Source organism: Schistocerca piceifrons, chromosome 2 (assembly GCF_021461385.2).
Source record: "Schistocerca piceifrons isolate TAMUIC-IGC-003096 chromosome 2, iqSchPice1.1, whole genome shotgun sequence".
In the NCBI taxonomy this organism is placed as follows: Eukaryota; Metazoa; Arthropoda; class Insecta; order Orthoptera; family Acrididae; genus Schistocerca; species Schistocerca piceifrons.
In genome coordinates, this window is record NC_060139.1 from 444,662,385 (window position 1) to 444,685,027 (window position 22,643).

General features: G+C 39.9%; 1 protein-coding gene across 1 annotated transcript in view; it reads right to left on the reverse strand.

Annotated features, from left to right (window-relative positions):
- LOC124776760 (nose resistant to fluoxetine protein 6-like) overlaps positions 1-22,643 on the reverse strand; it is a 381,483-nt gene that overhangs the window by 123,752 nt on the left and 235,088 nt on the right. Inside the window, exons 5-6 of the mRNA XM_047251897.1 lie at positions 20,762-20,859; positions 14,299-14,492 (exon numbers count right to left, since the gene is read on the reverse strand). Of these exons, the coding sequence (XP_047107853.1) occupies positions 14,299-14,492; positions 20,762-20,859 (292 nt within the window). The remainder of the gene's footprint in view (positions 1-14,298; positions 14,493-20,761; positions 20,860-22,643) is intronic.

The window sequence follows — 22,643 nt, forward strand, 5'->3', positions numbered from 1 at the left end:
TCGACAATGACTTGCAGCTTCGGCTTCTGGCAGCAATATAGACGGTTCAGAAAGTAATGACACTACGACTTTACACTACGTACGCCTGGAAGACATGAGACATTTTGCTAGACGAAAAGGTAAATAATGTAGACGCATTTTTACATCCTGTTATTGAAGTATGTGTGGGTAAGAACAAGTTCACTGCAGTTTTAGATTCTGGGAGCCCACTGAATGTCATTAGTGAATCAGTTTTTCGTATATGTGTAAGAACTATTGCTTGTCCTGTGTTACCTGTTTCTAAAACTACAATTCGAAGAGCGATTTCTGGAAAAAGTGTGGAAGTCAAACAACAGACCAACATAAATTTCATTTGTCAAGGATACGAATTTTCTGCTAATTTTATTATTGTTCCATTACTCAGTACACAAAGTATATTAGGTATGGAGTTTCTTAACACACATAAGGCAATTTTGAACGTTAAAGAAGGAAGTGTGAATTTGACTGTTGCCGGAATGCCGAAATGTTTGAAATTTTTCGAGTGTTTAACAAGATCTGAGTCAGATGCAAAATGTTTAAGGTTTCTTACTTCTGATGTTTTCGTTGAGCATTATGACGACAGTGTGTTTATTCATGACAATGACAATAGATACAGAGACGCGATGGATGATATAATTAATAGCGAAGAGTTAATTAATGAAAAGGTTAAGAAATCTGAAGTGCCAGATGACGTTGCAAGAGAAGAGCTGCACCACATTTTGACTTCACATGCTACAGTATTTAGTCATCACACAGGAACTATACAAGGCTTACAATATTTATTTAAAGTAAAAGAACACACACCATTTCGGGGGAAAACGTACGCTATTCCTTTGGCTTACAGAGATAAGGTTAAGAGTGAACTTCAATACATGATTGATCAAGGCATTATTGAGCCAGCAGTCAGTCCTTATACCAGCCCATTACACGTTGTTCTTAAAAAGGATGGGTCAATTCGTTTGATTCTGGATTCCAGATATAAATAATATCATCATTCCTGAAACTGACCGTCCACAAAATTTAGATGAGCTTCTTCAACATTTCCATGGAATTAAAGTTTTATCCACGATTGATATGCGCACAAGTATTTGGCAAATAGAACTCCACCCTGATTGTAGAAAATATACTGCCTTTTTAGCCTTTGATAACTGTTACCAGTTTCGGAAATTACCGTTTGGAATTACTGTATCTTCTGCAGCATTCATTCGTAGTTCAAACGAAATCTTACCTGTTTATCTTCGTGACAATATTATTTCATATGTTGACGACATTCTTATTGCTAAACGTTCTTGGAGTGAGCACAACAAAATTTTGGATTCATTATTACGTATTTTTGCAAGAGTTGGCATTACAGTGAACTTGGAAAAATCTGAATTTGGTCGTTCTCAGGTGAAATTTCTCGGTCACATTATTTCTACAGAAGGTATTCTCCCTGATCCAGAGAAGCTAGACGCAATTCGTAATTATGCTGTTCCTACCACAAAACGTGATGTTCGCAGTTTCCTTGGTGTCTGTAATTTTCTTAGACGCTTTGTTAGATTGGACAATTTGGCTACACACCGTTTATGTGAACTATCTGGAAAGAATTCTAATTGGTGTTGGGATGAGGAAGCTCAGTCAGAATTTGAACAACTTCGTGATGCTTTAGTTGCTGCTCCACTTCTTTCACATCCGGATTTATCTAAAGATTTTTGTTTGGCGACGGATTCATCATACAAAGGCCTAGGTGCACACTTATTTCAAGAGATAGAAGAAAACGGCGTTGTAGTACAGAAGACTATTGCATTTGGAAGTCGTGTTCTCTCTAAATCAGAAAAGAGTTATTCGATTACGGAACTTGAAGCTTTGGCTGTTGTATGGGCTTTCACAAAATTTCGGACATTTTTGTTTGGCAGACATACTAAGGTTTACACCGATCATCGAGCTCTGGAATTTCTTATGTCAACAAAATTAACTCATGGCAGATTGTCACGATGGGCGCTGTATCTACAGGAATTTGATTTTAGTATTGTTTACATACAGGGTTTTTCAAACATTGTTGCTGATGCTTTATCACTTGCACCTGTGGGTTTGAAACAAAGTGCTGAGGAGGACTGCAAAGAAAACAGTTATTGTTTGATGTATATTAAGGAGCAAAACAAGGATCCAATCTGGAAGGACATTAAGGAGAAGTGGAGGAGAAAGGAAAGCGTAGCGATTAGACAGTAAGTATTATTTAGTTCGCAATGATATTCTTTTAAACGAAAATCGGTCGACAACTCTGTTTGGTTAGTTTGTATTCCTGATGAGTGGGTTAATAGACTGATTTGGCATCGATTTCATTTATGCACACTTTGGTCCCAGAAAATGCTTTCATAAATTACGAGAAAATTGCTACTTCAGTAATATGGAAAAACGTATTCGATCTGTTCTTGCCAAATGCAAATTATGTCAAAAGGCTAAGCCGCCAACTATTTCTCACAGATCACCGTTGTTTCCTATCATTCCAGCGAAATTAAAGGACATGGCTGCAGTCGATTTGTTCAGTCCAGTGGTTCGTTCTACTAATGGTTTTGCGTACATTTTCGTAGCAGTGGAATTAACATCAAAATATGTGTGTTTTACACCTTTACGCAAAGCAACAGCTCGTTCAGTATCTGACGCTTTCATCAAACATTTTCTTAAAGAAGTGGGTCATGTTGATAAGGTTATATCAGATAATGGATCACAGTTTCACTCTAAAATTTGGCTTCGTACTCTACGGCGTCGTAAGATTAAACCAATTTTCATTTCACTTTTTCACCCTCAGTCTAACGCTTCAGAGAGATGGATGAAGGAAATCAATAAATTGTGTCGACTTTATTGTCATCAGAATCACAGAACGTGGGATCAGTATCTTCATATTTTTCAAAACATTCTGAATGAACTCCCTAATGATTCAACTTCTTTACCGCCGATCCTGATATTAAAAAATAAAGCACCGATAAATCGCATTTCTGAAATCGTTCCTTTTCCGCCTTCTCGGAAACTGCGGCATTCTGCGGCTGCTAGAAGAGAGAAATCAGTTAAGCGTCCCGGTCGTTTAAAAATCTTGTCAGTTGGTCAAAAGGTGTTAATTAAGTCTCATCGTTTGTCTCACAAAGGAAAAGGCTTGTGTCGCGAATTTTTTCTGCTTTATAACGGTCCATATAGAATTCGCAAAATTATTCATGATAACACTGTCGAAGTAGAAACTCTTAAATCTCGACGCTCTAAGGGAATACATCATATATCGAACGTTAAAATTTTTGTGGAATGACATTCTTTTGAGAAACTAACAGCTACATGTAAACACACAGAGAATACAAGGATACCGCGCTGTGTTTTGGCGGCGGCACATACACAAAGCAACAGTCAAGTCTGCGCGCCGCAGGAGGCAGTCGTTGACCGCAAACAATTACTTCCTACGTCACGCGCCTACAGCTGATCGAGCGCTCAGTGCGAATGCACTGACAGCCGTAAACAAATACACAGTCTAATTCCTCTGATTAAATTCAGTATAAAGCTATAGTGACTTGATAAATTATGTTATTAACGTTCAGTATTTTTCAGGATACGGTTGTATAAAATATTTAAGAGCTCCAGGTAAATTCTGTGTGTGTCCGACGTTAAGAGGACTTGCTATCGAGAGAATTTCAGGAAGAATGTAATTTCGAAGAAGAAACTAATAAACTAAAAAGGTAACTATTAATTGAGTTTATTTTTCAGGTAATATATTTCCACTTAGGTACGTACTTTAGACGTAATTTGCTGCTCGCGATTACGTGATTTATACTTTGTGTTAACTGATTTTGATAACGATTGATTAATGAACAGGGTTGTTATTTGTATATATTATGCATCGCTTGGCTGCTATGCTTTTTCACTGAAGTTATATTTTTTAATTATGTGCCAGCTGTGCTTATTTATTTAAATTATAATTGTCACCTGATTAATTGTGCTGACTATGGTTAGGCATGTAAGTTATACTTTGTGATTTACCTGCTTGCGCCTTCATGTTTACTTATTAAGATTACATGTGAACATTTATTTGCTTATGCTGATATGATGATAATGACTTGTTTATTATGTGAGATATATATTTCCTGCTTTGCGTATGGATTGCATATTTATACATTTCTGTTTGTTGTCATAACTACTCTTTAATTTGGTATATAGAAATGCTGATATACTGTCTACAAACATAGAGTTTAGGTCACACTATGGTATTAATTATAGATTGTTCGCTTGGCAGAGCCTCGTTGTAGGAATTGTGCGGCATCCACTTGTTGACATTCTGTTCTCTACTGGTATATTTACTCGCTATTGCATGTTTTGCTTACGCTCAGTGCCTTATATTTTTAAGATAAGAAAATGAATTGCTATAATTCGACGAACGACATTAGTAAAAGAAACTTCATAGAAGTCACATGAGCTGGAGGTTTTATGAAAGCTGTATAAATTTATGCTAATAGGAAGGAAGCTAACGACATGACATACCAACACTAGGTTAGACCATTGACAGTTATTACACTGCATTCTTCGTGAGCAATTGAAATAGGAAGTGACACTTGACACAAAAAATACTCCACATGTTTTCTTCTGCCATAATTCTTGAAGTGGTGTACACACTGTGAAATATTATGATCATTCACACTCCGTAATCGTACTTAATTACTGAGAGTTATTCGAACTAAAGTCTGTTAGAGGTCATGTATGCATTTCTTTTATTTAATGATGGACAAGGTAACCAAAATGTATTTTATAATTCATAATGAGTGGAAGATTTGGGTCAGATGGATCACACAGAGGTTGTGTGTGGACACTGTGTCTTCGGATTGCATGGGATGATGATGAAGTTTTATCTGTACTTGTTCGAGGAGACTGACTAGAGGAAAGAGTTGTTATTGAAGTGGTATTATTGAAGTATTATTGAGATTATGTGAAGTTGATGATTATTGGAGTTTTGGTGGACAAGAGGTAAGGTAAATGATATTGATGATAAGGTTTATATGTATCGACGTAAGAGGTATTATTCAAGTATTAAGATTATGTGATGCTGATGATTATTGGAGTTTTGGTGTATAAGAGGTGAAGTAAGTGAGGTACATTTTTTTTTTTTTGGTCTATATGGAACAAGGAGGATGAAGATAGCGGACTAGAACACTAAAGTGGAAGGAAGATTGTCTACACACACTTTGTTAAATCAATAAGCAGTATATACTTTTTTTAAAGAGAGGAAGTATTTGCATATCTTGGCTCACTGACAGTTGTTCAACAACAGTACATTTTGATCTGGCTTGGCAAACATTGGTCTTGACATGATGACTATGACGTTGACTAACTATTATTGACTGTTATACATTGCTGCCACTACTACTTGATACACATGATGAACATCAAATTTTGACAGAATTGCATTTACACAGTTAACACTATTCAATTACACAGTAGTACTTAATGTGGATGAAAGATGAGTGAGTGTGTTTTGTGTGTTTTCCTTTCCCAATCTCAAATTGGTACCGACCTATTTCCTAAATATTATCTTACTTGTTTGTAGTGGCTTGCACTGACACTCATGAATATTATAGGTTTACTGATATTTGTGCATTTGTAATAGTTAAGATGACAATTATCTGATATCATTTGTGTGTTTCTTATAATTTGTATGTTTAGTGTAAGAGCATTGATATAATTTTGTAAAAGCAATTGTGTGTGCATTCAAACTATTGTTCATTCCTGAACTGTCTGATTAGTGATAGTGAATATTATGGACTGTTACCTGCACTTCTTCAACATAATGGGTGCCACTTAGAAATGTTTAATTTCTGCTGATGAACTGTGTGATTAGTGATAGTGAATATTATGGACTGTTACTTGCACTTTTTCTACATGATTGGTGCCACTAGGACATGTTTAATTTCTGCTTATAAACTCTGATGAACTGTCTGATTAGTGATAGTGAATATTCTGGACTGTTACCTGCACTTGTTCAAAATGATGGGTGCCTCTTGGACATGTTTAATTTCTGCTGATAAACTCTGATGAACAGTGTGATTAGTGATAGTGAATATTACGGACTGCTGTCTGCACCTGTTCAACATTACTGGGTGCCACAGATGGAACTGCTTCTACTGTAATGATGTCACTTGTTGGTGTCTGCAACTGTTCAACATTGCTGGGTGCCACTGATGGACTGCTTCTACTGAAATGATGTCACTTGTTGGTGTCTGCACCTGTTCAACATTGCTGGGTGCCACTGATGAACTGCTTCTACTGAAATAATGTCACTTGTTGGTGTCTGCACCTGTTCAACATTGCTGGGTGCCACTGATGGAACTGCTTCTACTGAAATGATGTCACGTGTTGGTGTCTGCACCTGTTCAACATTGCTGGGTGCCACTGATGGACTGCTTCTACTGAAATGATGTCACGTGTTGGTGTCTGCACCTGTTTTACATTGCTGGGTGCCACTGATGGACTGTTTCTACTGAAAGATGTCACTTGTTGGTGTCTGCAACTGTTCAACATTGCTGGGTGCCACTGATGGACAGCATCTATTGAAATAATGTCACTTGTTGCTGTCTGCACCTGCTCAACATTGCTGGGTGCCACTGATGGACTGCATCTATTGAAATAATGTCACTTATTGGTGTCTGCACCTACTTAACATTACTGGGTGCCACTGATGGAACTGCATCTACTGAAATAATGTCACTTGTTGGTGTCTGCACCTGTTCAACATTACTAGGTGCCAATGATGGACTGCTTCTACTGACATAATGTCACTTGTTGGTCTCTGCACCTGTTCAACATTGCTGGGTGCTACTGATGGAACTGCTTTTACTGAAATGATGTTACTTCTTGTGTTTGCACCTGTTGACCATGGCTGGGTGCTACTGCTGGAACTGTCAACTACTTGTTTCTTGAACTATGGAAAGCATGTTATGTGAACATTTGTATAAACTGATTTTTTGTGTATTGTGTAAACTATTACGTAAAGTCACATGTATGAAAGAATTTGTATTGCTTACGGTATTTTATATATTAGGTTATTGAAAGGTCAGTGCAAAGCCAAAATTTTATCTAATTATGTGATACTTACGTATTAATAGTCTCTTTTTTTTGTCTGTATTCTTGTGGACGAATTTGGTGGTATTTTCACCAGCAATGCTGGCAAAAATACCATCAAATTCTGGCCCGTGGAGGAAGGGCATATGAAAGGTGGCTACACTGAGCCACAGCGCCAGAGATTGCGCCAAAGAGTTTTATTCCGCCGCCTCCACTGGCAGTGCTTGTCGAGGACTCGTAGTAGGGAGTGCTTGCTGAGATGTCGTGGTGGAGAGTGCTTGTCGAGATGTGGCAGTAGTCAGTACTTGTTGAGATGTGGTAGTAGCGAGTCGGTGTGGAGATATTGTAATGATTAGAGTGCTTTTCATCAATATATATGAAGGTAACAAAACTCGCTTTTTTTCTCATTATTTCAATGTCCTGAATAATGCGTTATTACAGGTTCAGTCAACAAAGCATCTGGCTTGTGTTCTTGTATTAGAGAGTAATTCTGGTTTTCTTGCGCAATTATAGTATTTCTAATTTTTTTATCACTTCAGTATAAATGGTATTTGAAATTTCTTGTCTTATTGAAGAAGAACCGTGCCAGATGTGTACGTTGAGTCATACTTCCACACACAGAACAGTTATACTTGTGCTTTGGTTTCGTAGGTTTTATAGTTGCTGGGGACTTAATTAATTAATTGTGTTAATGAGAATTTTCATTTCATTCTTTGTTGTTGTTCTATGCAGTCAGATTGCGTACAAAAACTAGTCAGGGCCAACCGTTTACGAGACTACGTAATCGGACTTACAGCTACAAAAAAAAATTTAAAAAGTATTTGCATTATAAAAATAATAATTAAGCCCCCATGCAACCTTCTCCTCTTGTGATTCTTGAACAGAGTATTCGCTGTTACTAGCTGAAATTTGTTACAGAAGTTAATTAATCTTTCTCCTCTCTTATTCCTTGTTCCAAGTCCATAATCTCCTCTAACCATTTCTTCTTCTCCTTCCCCTATAACTGCATGCCAGTCACCCATGACTATTAAATTTTCATCTCTCTTTGCGTCCACTACTTAGCTGGGTGGTAACGTGCTTTCCTCCCATGCACTGGGCCTGGGCTCGATTCCCGAGCGGGTTGGAGATTTTCTCCGCTCTGCGACTGGATGTTACGTTGTCCTCTCATCATTTCATTATCATCTGCTGCAAGTCACCTATTGTGGCGCAGACTGAAATAAGACTTACACTTGGCGCCGAACCCGACTGGGACATGTCGACCAACAATGCCATACGATCATTTCCTATCTCCCTTTGCGCATTCTATTACCCTTTGAATATCCTCATATACTTCCTCTATCTCTTCATCTTCAGCTTGCGACGTCGGCATGTATACCTGAACTATCGTTGTCGGTGCTGGTTTTCTGTCGATTCTGATAGTGACAAACCTATCACTGAACTGTTCACAGTAATTCACTCTCTGTCCTACCTTCCTATTCATGACCAACCCTACTCCGGTTACACCATTTTCTGCTGCAGTTGATATTACCCTATATTAGTCTCACCAGAAATTCATACCTTATTTCCATTTCACTTCATTGACGCCCACTTTATGTAGATTGAGCCTTAACATTTCCCTTTTTACAGTTTCTAGCTTCCCTACCCTTGTGATACACTTGCCCCGACTCGTAGAACGTTATTGTTTCGTTGATTATTCAAGCTTTTTCTCGTGGTCACCACACCCTTGGCAGTACTCTACCGGACATCTGTATGGGAAACTAGTCCGGAATGTTTGCTAAAGGAGAGATCATTCGCTTTTTCAATTAAATGTCATATGCCCTGTGGATACACGTCATGATTATTCAATGCAGTGGTTTCCAATGCCTTCTGCATCCTCATGCCCATGATCAGTGCTGATTCTTCCGCCTTTTAGGGGCAGTTTCCCACCCCAAGAGCAAGAGAGTGCCCTAAACCTCTGTCCGATCCTCCTCCCTCTTTGACAAAGCCGTTGGCAGAATGACGGTGACTTCTTACGCTAGAAGTCTTTGGTCGCCATTTCTGATGATTTTTACACAAAATTTAAGCAGTGGCAGGTTTCGAACCCGCGGCTGAGGGCGTTTTGGATGACTAATCATAGACGCTTTCCCTAGACAACGGGTGAATTCTTCAGGACATTAAATCTTGAAATCAAGTCAACACCTTACAAAAAGCAACAGTTCAAACAGATGAAATGGAGATCACCGAACTCACGCATCGTTGGATTACAAATTGACAATGTAGCAATCTTTTATTGAAAGTATAGATAAATTATAAACGTCTATGTCAGAAAGCATCAACCGTTTATTCAGTCGTTACCTGCCAAGAACAAAACTACGTTTAAAACCTCAGAGTTTCACACAGCCCCATGAATCTGACACTAACAGATCCACCCAGCGTTGAAGGAGAGACAGAAGACAAACAACTGGCTATAACCCAACAGCAAATACGTCGAAACAGCACATACACTAATTCCTCTCTAGAAAAGGAAACACCACCCTTGGAGGAATGAATTTAAACTGAACTGCATGCATACAATTGTAACAGCAATATATCTACATCTTCACAATCATTCTGCAATTCATAAGTGTCTGGCAGAGTGTTCGTCGAACCACCTTTAAGCTACTTCTCTACAGTTCCATTCTCGAACAGATCGCGGAAAAAAAACGAACACTTAAATCTTTCCATGCGGGCTTTGATTTCTCTTTTTTATTATAATGATCATTTCCCCTATGAAGATGGGCATTAACAAAATATTTTCACACTCTAAGGAGCAAGTTGTTGAGTGAAATTTCATGAGAAGACCGTGCCGCAGCGCAAAACGTCTTTAATGACTGCCATCCCAATTCATGCATCATATGCGTGGCGCTCTCTCCTCTATTTCGCGATAGCACGAGACGAGCGGTCCTGAACTGAACGTTTTCGGCGTCCACCGTCAATCCTATCTGATGCAGATCACACAGCAGTACTCCAGAAGAGGACGGACAACCTTTGTGTAAGCAGTCTCTTTAGCAGACACATTGCATTTTCTCAGAGTTCTGCCAATAAGTCGCAGTCTTTGGTTTGCTATCCCCACAACATTACAAATGTGATCGTTCCAATTTAAGTTATTCTAACTGTAATGCCCAAGCATTTAGTTGAGTTTACACCCATTGGATTTGTATGGTTTCGTGTAACTGAAATTTTGCGGATACCTTTTAGTATTCCTGTGGACTTCATTACTTAGATTCAAGTGCCACTTTTTGCACAATACAGAGATCTTGTCCAAATCCTATCTGATGCAGATCACACAGCAGTACTCCAGAAGAGGACGGACAACCTTTGTGTAAGCAGTCTCTTTAGCAGACACATTGCATTTTCTCAGAGTTCTGCCAATAAGTCGCAGTCTTTGGTTTGCTATCCCCACAACATTACAAATGTGATCGTTCCAATTTAAGTTATTCTAACTGTAATGCCCAAGCATTTAGTTGAGTTTACACCCATTGGATTTGTATGGTTTCGTGTAACTGAAATTTTGCGGATACCTTTTAGTATTCCTGTGGACTTCATTACTTAGATTCAAGTGCCACTTTTTGCACAATACAGAGATCTTGTCCAAATCATTTTTCAATTCGTTTTCATCATCTGATGACTTTACAAGACGGTAAATGAGATCATCATCGGCAAACAATCTAAGAGGACTTCTCAGCTTGACTCCTTAATCGTTTATGTAAATCAGGAACAACAGAGGGCTTTTAACACTTCCTTGGGGAGCACCAGATATTACTTCCTGTTTCACTCGATGACTTTTCGTCAGTTATTACGAACTCTGACCTTTCTGACAGGAAATCACGAATCCAGTCTCACAACTGTTCCGATACTCCATAGGCGGGTTAATTAGAAGTCGCTTCTGAGGGACGTGTCAAAAGCTTTCTGGAAATCTAAAAATACGGAATCAATTTGACGTCCCCTCATTCTCGCGGGGGAATGAAGGGCTAGTTGTGTTTCAGAAAAACGATATTTTTCTGAATCCATGAATTTGTCAATAAATCGTCTTCTTCGAGGTGATTCCTAATGTCGCGCGCAGTACTCCAATATGTTCGAAAACCCTACGGCAAATCGACGTTGGTGATGCGGGTCTGTGAGGACTCAAACCTCCGGCGTGACGGGCCTCGCAGTCCGTGACATAACGCCTCAACCGAGTGGTTGTATTTGATAGCCGAGTAACGAGCTATTGTATCACCATATTCCAAAAGAAACCTTATTGGTATACAGTCTACCTTGCCTTTATTGATTTAAGCTGCTTCACTTCACCGAGGATATCTACTTCGAAGTTCCTCATATTGGCAGTAGTTCTCGATACCAAGGAAGAAATTTGGAAAACCGTATTTAATAACTCTGCTTTAGTGGCACTAGCATCAATAAAATCATTGTTATCGGGAATGAAGATATTGATTGCTTCTTGCCACTGCTGTACATAAAATACGTACAGAATCTTTTTGGTTTTCTGCCAGATGTCGAGACAGAGTTTCGTGGCGAAACTATTTAAAGCATATCGCATTGAAGTTCGCGTTAAATTTCGAGATTGTGTGAAACTTCGCCATTGTTAGGGATTTTGTGACCTTTTAAATTTGGCATGCTTTTTCCGTTGCTCCTGCAACAGCGTTGTGACCCGTTTTGTGTACCATTGGGGATCAGCACCATCTCTTAATAATTTATTTGGTAAATATATCTCAATTTCCATCGATACTATTTCTTTCAATTTAAAGGAAATCTGGTCTACGCTTACATAGTGAGGCTGGAAGAGTGGAGTCTGTCTCTTAGGAGAGTGTGAAGCCAATTTTAATCTTCTTTTTTAAATACATGTATTTTGCGTTTATTTTTGATAAGATTGGATGTTATGGTTTTCAGTCTACCCAGCACAACATTGTGGTTACTAATCACTGTTTCTTTTACTATGTTCCCTATATTATAAGGAGTATCTTTTGCTAAGATGTCAAGTATGTATTCATAACCATTTACACTTCGATTGTTCAAAATAATTTTCTGAGAAGGCATTCAGCAAGATTTGGGATGACATCTTATGCCTCCCACCGACTTTACATATGTATTTTTCCAACATATCAAGAATAGATTGAAGTCACCAGCAACTACTTGAAATTACACTCACGTTTTCTTTGAACTGTTCAGCAACTGGACCATCTGAATCGGCAAGGGGGGGGGGGAGGTGAAAGAAACCAATTATTAATTTATTACTGTTGTCAAGTATAACCTCTGCCCATACTAACTTACAGGAACCTTCTACTTCAATTTCACTACTAGTTATACTACTTCTGACAACAATAAACACTGCACCACCAACTGTATTTAATCTATCCTGTCTTAACACGGTTAAGTCCTCTGAAAAAATTTCGGCTGAACTTATTTCCAGTTTTGGCGAATTTTCCTTACATACAACGATTTTTGATTCGGTGCTTTCTGTTAGCGCTTGGAGCCCCGTTTCTTTTCCAGCAGAGCTACAACAGTTTACAACTACAATATTGATTGTTGCTATTCTTGTGTTCTTCCTGCACCATTCGAAACTAAAACACTTTCTGCACTTTCAAAAGACCCTCTAACCTAAAAAACGGGCCTATCCCCTCAACACAGCCCCCGCTACCCGTGTAGCCGTTTCCTGTGTGTAGTGGACCCCTGTCCCATTTAGCATTACCCGGAAGCCCGCCACCCTATGACGCAAGTCGAGGAACCTGCAACATACACGTTCACAGAACCGCCTGCGCCTCTAATTCAGACCGTTCATTCTGTTCTGTTGACGATGCTACAGATGGTGAGATCCGCGTCCACCTCGCAAGCAAGACTGGCAGTCTTTACTACTTCAGCTAGCCGCCCGAAGCTAGAGAGAACCTTTTCCGATCCATATCGACACAAGTCGTTAGTACCAACATGAGCTACCACTTGCAGTTGGCTGCACCCAATCGTTAGTGCCAACATGAGTCACCACTTCCAGTTTGCTGCCTCCTGTGTTCTTCATGGTAGCCAGAATCACCCGTTCCCAGAGATCTCTATATTACCTGGATGTTGAACTTCAGCTATCTGATCGTGCCAGCCATAGATGCTCATATTTCGTTTCTTGCCAAACTACAACATGGCTGCTAGGAAATGTCACTAGAACACGAAAAGAAAATACTTTCAATTCCACTCCCTCATCAGCCTATTACACCATATGTTGACATAAAGTTCAAAACAAGAAATCAGCCTGAAATTCTTTGTCACATGCAGAACGATGGAAATTTGTTTGCCAAACTACAATATGGCGGACGATGCAAAGCACGTGTATTTGCAGACACGCTGCAGTTCTATAATCAGAGACCAGACTTCCACATCCAGGTTGTACAGAGATCATTGCCCGTTCCCCATCCGGAATAACTCCTCCGGTTGTATACAGAGTGCGCACTGGATTCCTTTCCGTTTCCCATCCGGAATAACTCCTCCGGTATGTATACAGAGTGCGCACTGGATTCCTTTCCCTAAGGATAAGACAATGACAACCACAATAAAACATCCTGACTGTGAGGAAAGAGACAGTCAGATTAATCAGAAAGACCGAAAAGAAATATGCAAAGGATCAACTAGCTGAAATAGAGAAACTGCTATAAGAACTTCAAAACTAAGCTCAAAGGATGTCATCACAAATTCTCTGCTTCAAGAAAGAAATGGGCAGTTGGCTCTAAACAGTCAAGAAAACTACAAGGAATTTTCCACACATTTCACTGAACTGCTTAACTGCCGAGAACCAACATAAAGATTCCCACTACAAAAAACCAAGGACACTAATCCAAATTCATTACTGCCTGGGGAAGAAGAGATGAAGAGATGCCAGGCTGATCAAAAGACAAGGAGGGGGGGGGGAGGGAGGGAGATGGAATCATAGCAGCATCATCAACCAACAGCCACAGATTGCTTCTAACCCTTTTCGTCAAATCGCTCATGCATTAAGAGAATAAGGGCGGGTCTATCACATCTCTCTGGGATGCTCATGACGGTACCCTTGTCTCTGATAAACGCTTCTCGTCTACAGCTATGTACTGGACTCTATTAGATAAAACGTCCTCAATTACCTGTGTTAGTTATTTTCAGAAAACAATGAATATGATGTAACCAGAGTATCTCTGCACTTTAATGTCGATCACAAAGTCTATAGGAAGCCATGCTACTTACCTTGTCTTCGTCTTCTCCGTTGTAAAGCGGGAAGCCACAGTAGTGCAGGAGCCGATGGCCGGCAATGATGCACAGCAAGGAAAAGGTGCGCATGAACCCGAATACATCAAGATCCATATTCGATTTATTTGTGATGGTCAGCCGTCGGTAGTTTCGCTGCACTGAGAAGCACTCCATAATCTGCCTGCCCAAACCTGCGAATAGTCAGTAACTGTTTCTACTGAAGGTAATATCACTACAAGATGAAGTCAGCATACTAACGTGCTCTCTCGTCTGCGGCACGTTAGTGTTGTTGCCTCAAAAGAGCGACGAGTATTGAACTATAAACTTTTATTTGGTTTTTTATTCTCTCCGCAAAACAACAATACTGGCAACTTAGCTGTGATTTTAAGATATTAATTTTTGTTTATATCAGTGCGGTAGGCAAACCAACTGCCATTAGAAGTTAGTAAATACTCAAATGTCTCTTCCGAAAAATTAACTTTTTCTTTTTTACGTTGTTACGTTGTTACGGCGTTACGGCGTTATGGCAGATATATTTGAGGCATTTGTAGAGAACGCGAAACGAATTCAGTTCTTTCACCTAAGTTTCAAATATGATCAACTTCTTTGCATTTAGTCTACAAAATACATCAGTGCAATAATGAAGTCCCTCTATGAGGAAATTTCAGTTAACCACCTATCCTCAGTTTCCTGCCAACAAACTTGGAAAATACTCAACAAATTTTCGAAATACAAGGAGTGCAGTGCACTTAAAAGTGCTAATAAGGGATCCGACAGTTTGCTGGTAGGTTCGTGAAGGTATGTGACATTAGAAGTCCACGCACAGGTCATGTAATTCGTGTAAATAATGAGCCGCTGATTTCCGTACGCGGTAATCTAGCCCAATAGCGACCAAGTTGAGTTACGTAGGATCTATATCAAGCGAATTTGACTGCCGAGACATCAACGTCAGTTCACTATAATGGCTCTCAAACCACTGTACCATGGTTCTGGCTCCGATACCACTGTAGCACGGTTCTGGCTCCGATACACGGACAATTATACTGACGAAAGATGAAATCGCCGTCGGAGGAGACCAAGCATGAAGGGATGCGGTTGGTTCGCAGCTGTCAGCGTGTCTTCGATTACTACCAAAGGTCCCATGCAAGTGTAGAATGTCTCCCATAGCATAGTAATGCTCTCACTAATTTGCGTCCGTGCGCGCTGCACGTTTCGAGCCGCCATTCACCCCGAAGACGGCGTTTGCGGAGACGACCATCGACCTAATGTAGCAGAAATGTGATTCACTCGAAGAGCCGACGCATTTACATTGATCGACAGTCGAATCCCGATGGTCCCGTGCCCACTGCAATCGTAACTGACGATGTCGTTTGATCAAAATGTGAACACGTAGGCTGGTGTGCTGCGGAGCTCCATATTCAACAATGTACGATAAACGGTGTACTCCGAAACATTTGTGAGTTCAACACCGTTGCCAGCATTGTGCTCTTTCGGCAGAGATCTATCCTACTTCACACACAAGCCTCCGAACCTAGTGGTAGTTTTACTGTCCTTCTTCCCCTTTCCGTAGCTGCTCACACAGTAGCAAGTGAATATTCGACCAGCTTCGCCGTTTTCGAGATACTCGTTTACAGAGTCTGCGGAATAATAATCTCTCCTTTGTCAGAGTCGGTTATCTCAATGGATTTCGCCATTTGCAGCCCATATCTCCGCTAGGGTGATCCCCGTCCGTGTCTGCTCCGCTTACGTACGTTCGTTACCGCCTCATGTTCCTGCAACGCCACCAGGCGGCATTCAGCGTTTGTAGCGTCGCAAGTTGTTCCGACCGAACATTTGTTCTAGGATAGCTTGCTGCATGTAACTTCGGGGGGCTGACATCTAGCGGCCTAACTAAGAGACACACGAGCGTCTGTCACTGCCTGCCGTGGGAAAGCTATTCAAGGTCTCTTACTGGACGCGTACATTCACCATCTATAAGAACCTAAGTAAATGATATTAAATATTATTCAATCGTTTTCAAAATCGGTGCACTACCTTTTGTTATTCAGTAGAAGATTGTTTAACTATATCAACATTGTAACTTTTATAGTTTCGGAGATTAAAAAAATTACTAAAGGAAAAAATCCGACACTTAGGGAACTAAATTCAGTTAGGAAATATGATAGTTTATCTTTTGGTATAGCTGGAAAGCATAAAGCGAACTCTCAGTGTGCAGAATTAATTAATTGAGATTTTCATATTAAAACTTTAATTATTTTTAGTTTTCGTAATACAAAAATCAGACAGAGTTATTATTTGTGTCTAATATGGTTGTGGGAGTAAATGTAAGTAAATGAGAGTGTGTACGTGGGTCATTCGTTTGATTTCAATGTTGCATTATGTACCGTCTTAAGTAACCTGCAAGAGTTACATAAGCCCGTCGTGAGAAAATGATCCTAGCGGATTTATTCATTTTGCTGATGATGTATGTCTAAGTGCGATTGCTATTGTAACAGAGCAGCCAGAAAGTCAGCTGGAGTAAAATCTGTATCTAAATAATATTTCCAGAATTATTGTCTTTTCGTTTTCGTTTATTAATCATTACTTTAATATTTGCTTGTCAGATTGATGCAAATGCGTCTGTGTATAAGGATTCGTGCAGGCCAGTTCTGGCGCGAGTATGATCATGAGCGAGTGTTCTGATTGGCAGCGAGTATGGTCAGCGACTCAGAATAGAGACGGTTCCCACACGTTACCTGATAGTTATACTGGGAGTGAGGCTGGAAGAAGAAAGTCGCTCGCTAGCTTTGAATGCGGACGATCGTGTCACTAGCGCCAGTCAAAATAATGTGTAATATGAAGAATTTCTTTGTGTTTGAGATATTGGTGAGCTAAGTTCGATAGCAGTTGCTGTCCAGGACTGCTTGGAGAAATTTCAGACATTTTGACTAAATCTGTTGGACAGATATTCGCGTGTGAAATATTGGCCTTCATAGTATTCATGTGGCATGTTTCAGTATTCAACCACTGAGCATTTTTGATGAGCAGTTTCTTTTTTATAAATCCGAAAGAAGGACTGAATGTAATAACTGAAATTAGTGGTGAAATTAATGACTGTGAAAACGTTGTTTCATTTGGGTCGGGTTTGGACAGATTTCTGACTGCTGTCCGTGTGAAATGTGTGAGAGTTGTGAACCGGAAGAAAATAGCCAATAGTTTATATGTGGACTAAATAGTACCTTTTTTCTGGCTACCAAGTACAAAGTACACTTCTTTGTGTGGAAATTTCGGATATTATTTTCCAGAAGCCAATCCATTTTCTGACTGTCCGATAAAGTTGAGTGACAGTTTTTCTACAGAACTTCCTTTCATAACTAGAGATGCGCGGCCTCCGTAATTGTAGATATTAGCTGGTGTTTTTTATCAACGCTGCTTTTAAATCATCTTGTAAGTATCTACGTTGCCGAGTGATGGCACATCGAGCAGACGCCGTTCTGAGGTAGGTGAATTTTAATTTTCAGCCTGCAGTGACAACGACGTAACGAGAGGAAAAAAAAACGCCCCGCCGATCGTTGCGGTAGGCAGTGGTTATAATGTTTTGGCTTGTCAGTATATTTTACGTATCAGCTTAAAGAGACAGAGAAAAATCAATGATCTTAACCATATTCCGGTAGCGTAGTCTATAAATAACAAATACATGATGTTATGCACACGAATAATGATCGAGACTGCATGTGCTTTTGAGTTCTCTGTGCCAAAGTATATTTGCACGATTAAGAACTTAATTCCTGAAAAAACTGTTACGCGATCTTACGGTCTCATTATCAGGTCGAAGTAATCCAGCGGTTGTACGGATGGAATGAGATAATAAACACGATTGGCTCTGAAACTTACTGGTTTACTAGAACTGTGTGCCGGACTGTGGTCGAGCATGGTACGTGGCAAGAGTGCTCTACGCCTCAGCTGTCGAAGCAAAACTCACGTCGCACCGTAAGACTTTTGCTTCCGCCAGTCCCTTTTCTCCTATCTCCCAGACTTCATTCTGGAAAGTGATTGGGACTGTTTGCTGTTGGAAATTGTGGAATTTGGCAGCAGAACTCAATATAAGGCCTAAAGTACGCCAAAAGAAATACCACTGTTCACATTCTCCAACGTAAAAACTTTTCTAAGGATCAAAATAACTACGACCAACATAGGATGTAAGCCATGTGTTATCAAGTTGCGACCTGGAACTATGGGATGCGAAAGAAACAACCTTTTAACCATACAGTTTCTTTAAATCAGCTGGGGAAAAATTACGCAGTGAAGAAAATACGTGGATCCAAATACAGAGATTTTCAAGCTTTTATAGAGAAAGCAGAAAGCTTAGCGAAAACCTAACGTAAGCGGTGGTTGTAGCTTTACTTCAATTAAACAAAAAAAAATTCTTTCACTGAGGTACAGCAGACGACAAAAACTCCCTCAAAATTCGGCTGCTAGAAAATGGAACACTATGGGTGGGATTTAGTAAGTCGGCTCCAACACATGTTTCGCACAAAAGACGAGAGACATTACTGGTTGGCAGGACATCGCAAGATAAAGGCAGTGGCGAGAGGATATCGAGTACTATAGAGCGTTTTGAAACTAACTCCTGCATATGAGAAAATGACAGAAGAAATTTAGTTTTATCAAAGGAAATCGATAACTTTCTTCAGTTACGGCTGGTGCACCATATCCAATAAGACACTGCTGCCACCTCGATTTTTCCTGGATTGACGGGTCGGGGAGGTTGGAGCGAACATTCACGATTCTTATTGGCAGCATCACTTGATAGTTACGTAGTGAGTGTGCCGAAGTCGTTGTTACTGAGTATGCTGTTGAAAATTAGAACGTTATGTATGCTAGCCATGAAATACGTTACCCCCATGTGACATCATAACCGTGTGAAGACTGAGATGTTTTTGTTTCTTTGTAAAAATACGTCTTGCAATAGAAATCATAATATAAACGTTTTATAAGAGATCAAGAGACACGTCAAATAGAAACAAACTCTGTATATTTTCTGCTGTAAAACAAATGATATGGCATTTCATTTATTCTCGCCGATCTGTGGCATCTCTTTCTGTCTGGCCGTTGAAGAGTAAGCACGCATGCCTCTATGTACCGTATCTATACATAAAATAGAAGGTATGTTTTCGAAATGTGTAAGTGGAAATTAATTATAGGGTCAGACCTGATAATTCAGTATCGCTAAGCAGAGCCATCTTGAAATCGAGTGACCAATCATTTCATTCATTTGTTACGTATATTTTTTAGGTAAGAAACATGTCTGTTTGATTGGCCGTCACAGAACTGCATGATAAACATTATTTTACTTGTTGCAACGTACAGAGAAATACTTTCATAATAGTAATATCCCCGGGCTTTCTCTTGTACTATAAATTCAAGAGGCCAACATTTCAAAATACACTAAAATGCATGATTCATAAAAGGATTCAGCTTTAAAAATGATTATGGTGATGTCGACTGTTATGCGCAGTACCAAGAGAAAGTTCTTGACTTTTCGCTGCATTGGATACTTGCACAGAAGAGAACATTCTCAGCTTTCAGTACTCAGTGAGATGTTAAACGCCAACCTTTCTTAAAATTTTTAATGCACGAGATAAACCAATATTCGCCAACTTGAAATGATACTACCACCTTGACAAATAAATGCTTTATTTGCGTAACACTTGTGCAGTGCGCGGCAGAGCGAGTATATCTTCAGGCAGAATACGGGGGCGTGCCAAAAAGTAATGACTCCGAATTTTTTATTTTCTTCTCGATATAGGTTGAGGTTTTACATTAACGCATATAAATCACCGTCGACTTTCGCGCTTCGCTAAGCATCTGTCTCTGGAGGGCTTCGAATTGTAGCACGTAACATAGTGGTGTGTAACTTAACTAAATCGGTTTGTGGGAAACATCGTTCTGTAATCGAGTCTCTAATCGCAGAAAAGATGCCTCCAGTTAAAATCCATGGAGAAATCAAAACTGTGTACGGTTATGATTGTACGGACACTAGTAATGTGCGACGTTGTATTATTTGTGCTCGTAATGAACGAAACAATGGTGCTAACATGAACGTGAGTGATAGACTCTAGAGTGTTTCGAAAAATTAAAGAACACTATCGAAGACTTCACTTTGATGGTGATGAAATAGTGCAAGCAGAGGTGACGTTGTGTCGCCGTCAACAAAGTCAAATGTTGAACAGTGATGGCATCAATAAACTGGTCTCTCGTTGGGAGGAAAGTGTTCATCACCATGGGCCACCATATTGAGAAGTAGATTTGTAGACATGAAGGATAAAGATACGGAACGTTAATAAAGTTTGTTTCATTTAAAAAGCTTTAAAAGCTTTCACATAAAAAATTCAAAGGCATTGTTTTTCAGCACGCCGTCGTAAATGAAGCTAATTGTAAACGTGCAGTATTAAATTATAATTAATTTAGGCAGACCCACCTTTCCTTTTCTCTGGTTTGAAGACATCGTTATTGTTCAAACGCGCATCATAATAGCTTCCAACGGCCGCTAACACCAACAGCGCTGCTATGAGACACCTGTTACGAACATCGATTGCATTACTTCGGGAAACATAATTGAAATCACATGTACATAAATATCAATCGGAACTGCGTGTTCTCATCATATTGTTTTGTGGACACTACTCGCTAACAGCTGCTCCGTTAACCATAGTTATCATCTCATAGACTTTAACAAACTTCTACACCCTCATAAAAGTATCGCTATTTCTTTTCAGATATCCAACTGAAAAGAAAAGAGGGCAATAAAACTACTGACAGGAATAATATATAGAAGAATGAAAAAACTGGTGGAAGCAGACCGCAGGGAGCGCCAGTTTCGATTCCGGGTATAAATAAGAACAAACGAGATGATACTGACCCTATGACTTACCTTAGAAAATAGTTTTCAAACGTGACTTATTATACTGATGGTTCGGAAGTTGCTATGTCATATATTTTGTCTCGGTCAGTATTATTTGAATTTCTCAGTCTAGTCACCTCTCATCTTCAAAACTGGTAGAAAATTCTCTCATATATTACGCTCGTTTCTTTTCAGTTGCATGTCTGAAAAGAAGTAATGCTACTTTGATGGGAGTGTAGAAGTTTGTTCAAGTCTTAGAAGATAGATTCAAGAAAGGCAAACCTACATTTATAGCAGTTGTAGACTCAGAGAAAGCTTTTGTCAATTTTGAGTGGAATGCGTTATTTGAAGTTCTGAAGGTAGCAGGAACACAACATGGAGAGATGAACAGTTATCAACAAATGAAGTTACATGATCCCAGAGATCTTTTCAAGTCTCAAACATCTATAATGTATTTATGTAGTCTGAAGCGATGAATGAAAATGTGTATCCAGGCCGTGATCCGATCTCGGGTCTCTTCCTCACTACGAGGCAGACACACTAACCACAACGCTAACATGGCGCCAAATGAAAATTTGTACAAAGACCCGCATTCGAACCCGGGTCTCTTGCTCGTTAGGCAACTACGCCCTTGAGCAACAAGTTAAAATTTGTACAAATGCTGGGATTCGAACCCAGGTCTCCTAGTCAGTAGGCAGATACGCTAACCACTATGGCGCCGTGGCGACGAGTGAGAATTCGTACCAAGGCCGTAATTTGAATTGATATCTCCTGCTCACTAGGCAGATGTACTAACCATTAGGCCACCATGACACAGTGATTAGCGTATCTGCCTAGTGAGTAGTTGGTTTGGATACCGACCTTGGTACAAATTCCGTTAGTTACTTCAGTCTGCATCAATACATTATATTTATCTACAACTTACACATAAAGCAGACTGTAATTAACGGGTGACAATTATTGAACTATATGGAAAAAATCTTCATAAATTCCCAACTGTTCGCGTTAAGACGTTCAAACAGTAAAGTTGGCCGCAGGGCTCGATGGGAATTAGTATGTGCTGTGTGGGTTTGTTTAGCGACGAAGCCCACTTTCGTTTGGATGCGTTCGTCAATAAGCAAAATTGGCGCATTTAGGGGACTAAGAATTTGCATTTCGCCATCGAGAAGTTTCTTCACCCTCGACGTGTGACTGTGCGGTGTGCAACGACCAGAGTAATCGGTGCGATATTCCTTGATGGTGCGGTGACTACCGAACGGTACGTGAAGGTTTTGGAAGATGATTTCATCCCCATTATCCAAAGTGACCCTGATTTCGACAAGATGTGGTTCATCCAAGACGGAGCTCGACCACATCAAGGCAGGAAAGTGTCTGATGTTCTGGAGGAGCACTTTGGCGACCGCTGGGGTAACCCAGGGACCACTGGCATGGGTCTCGATTGACCGCCATATTCTCCGGA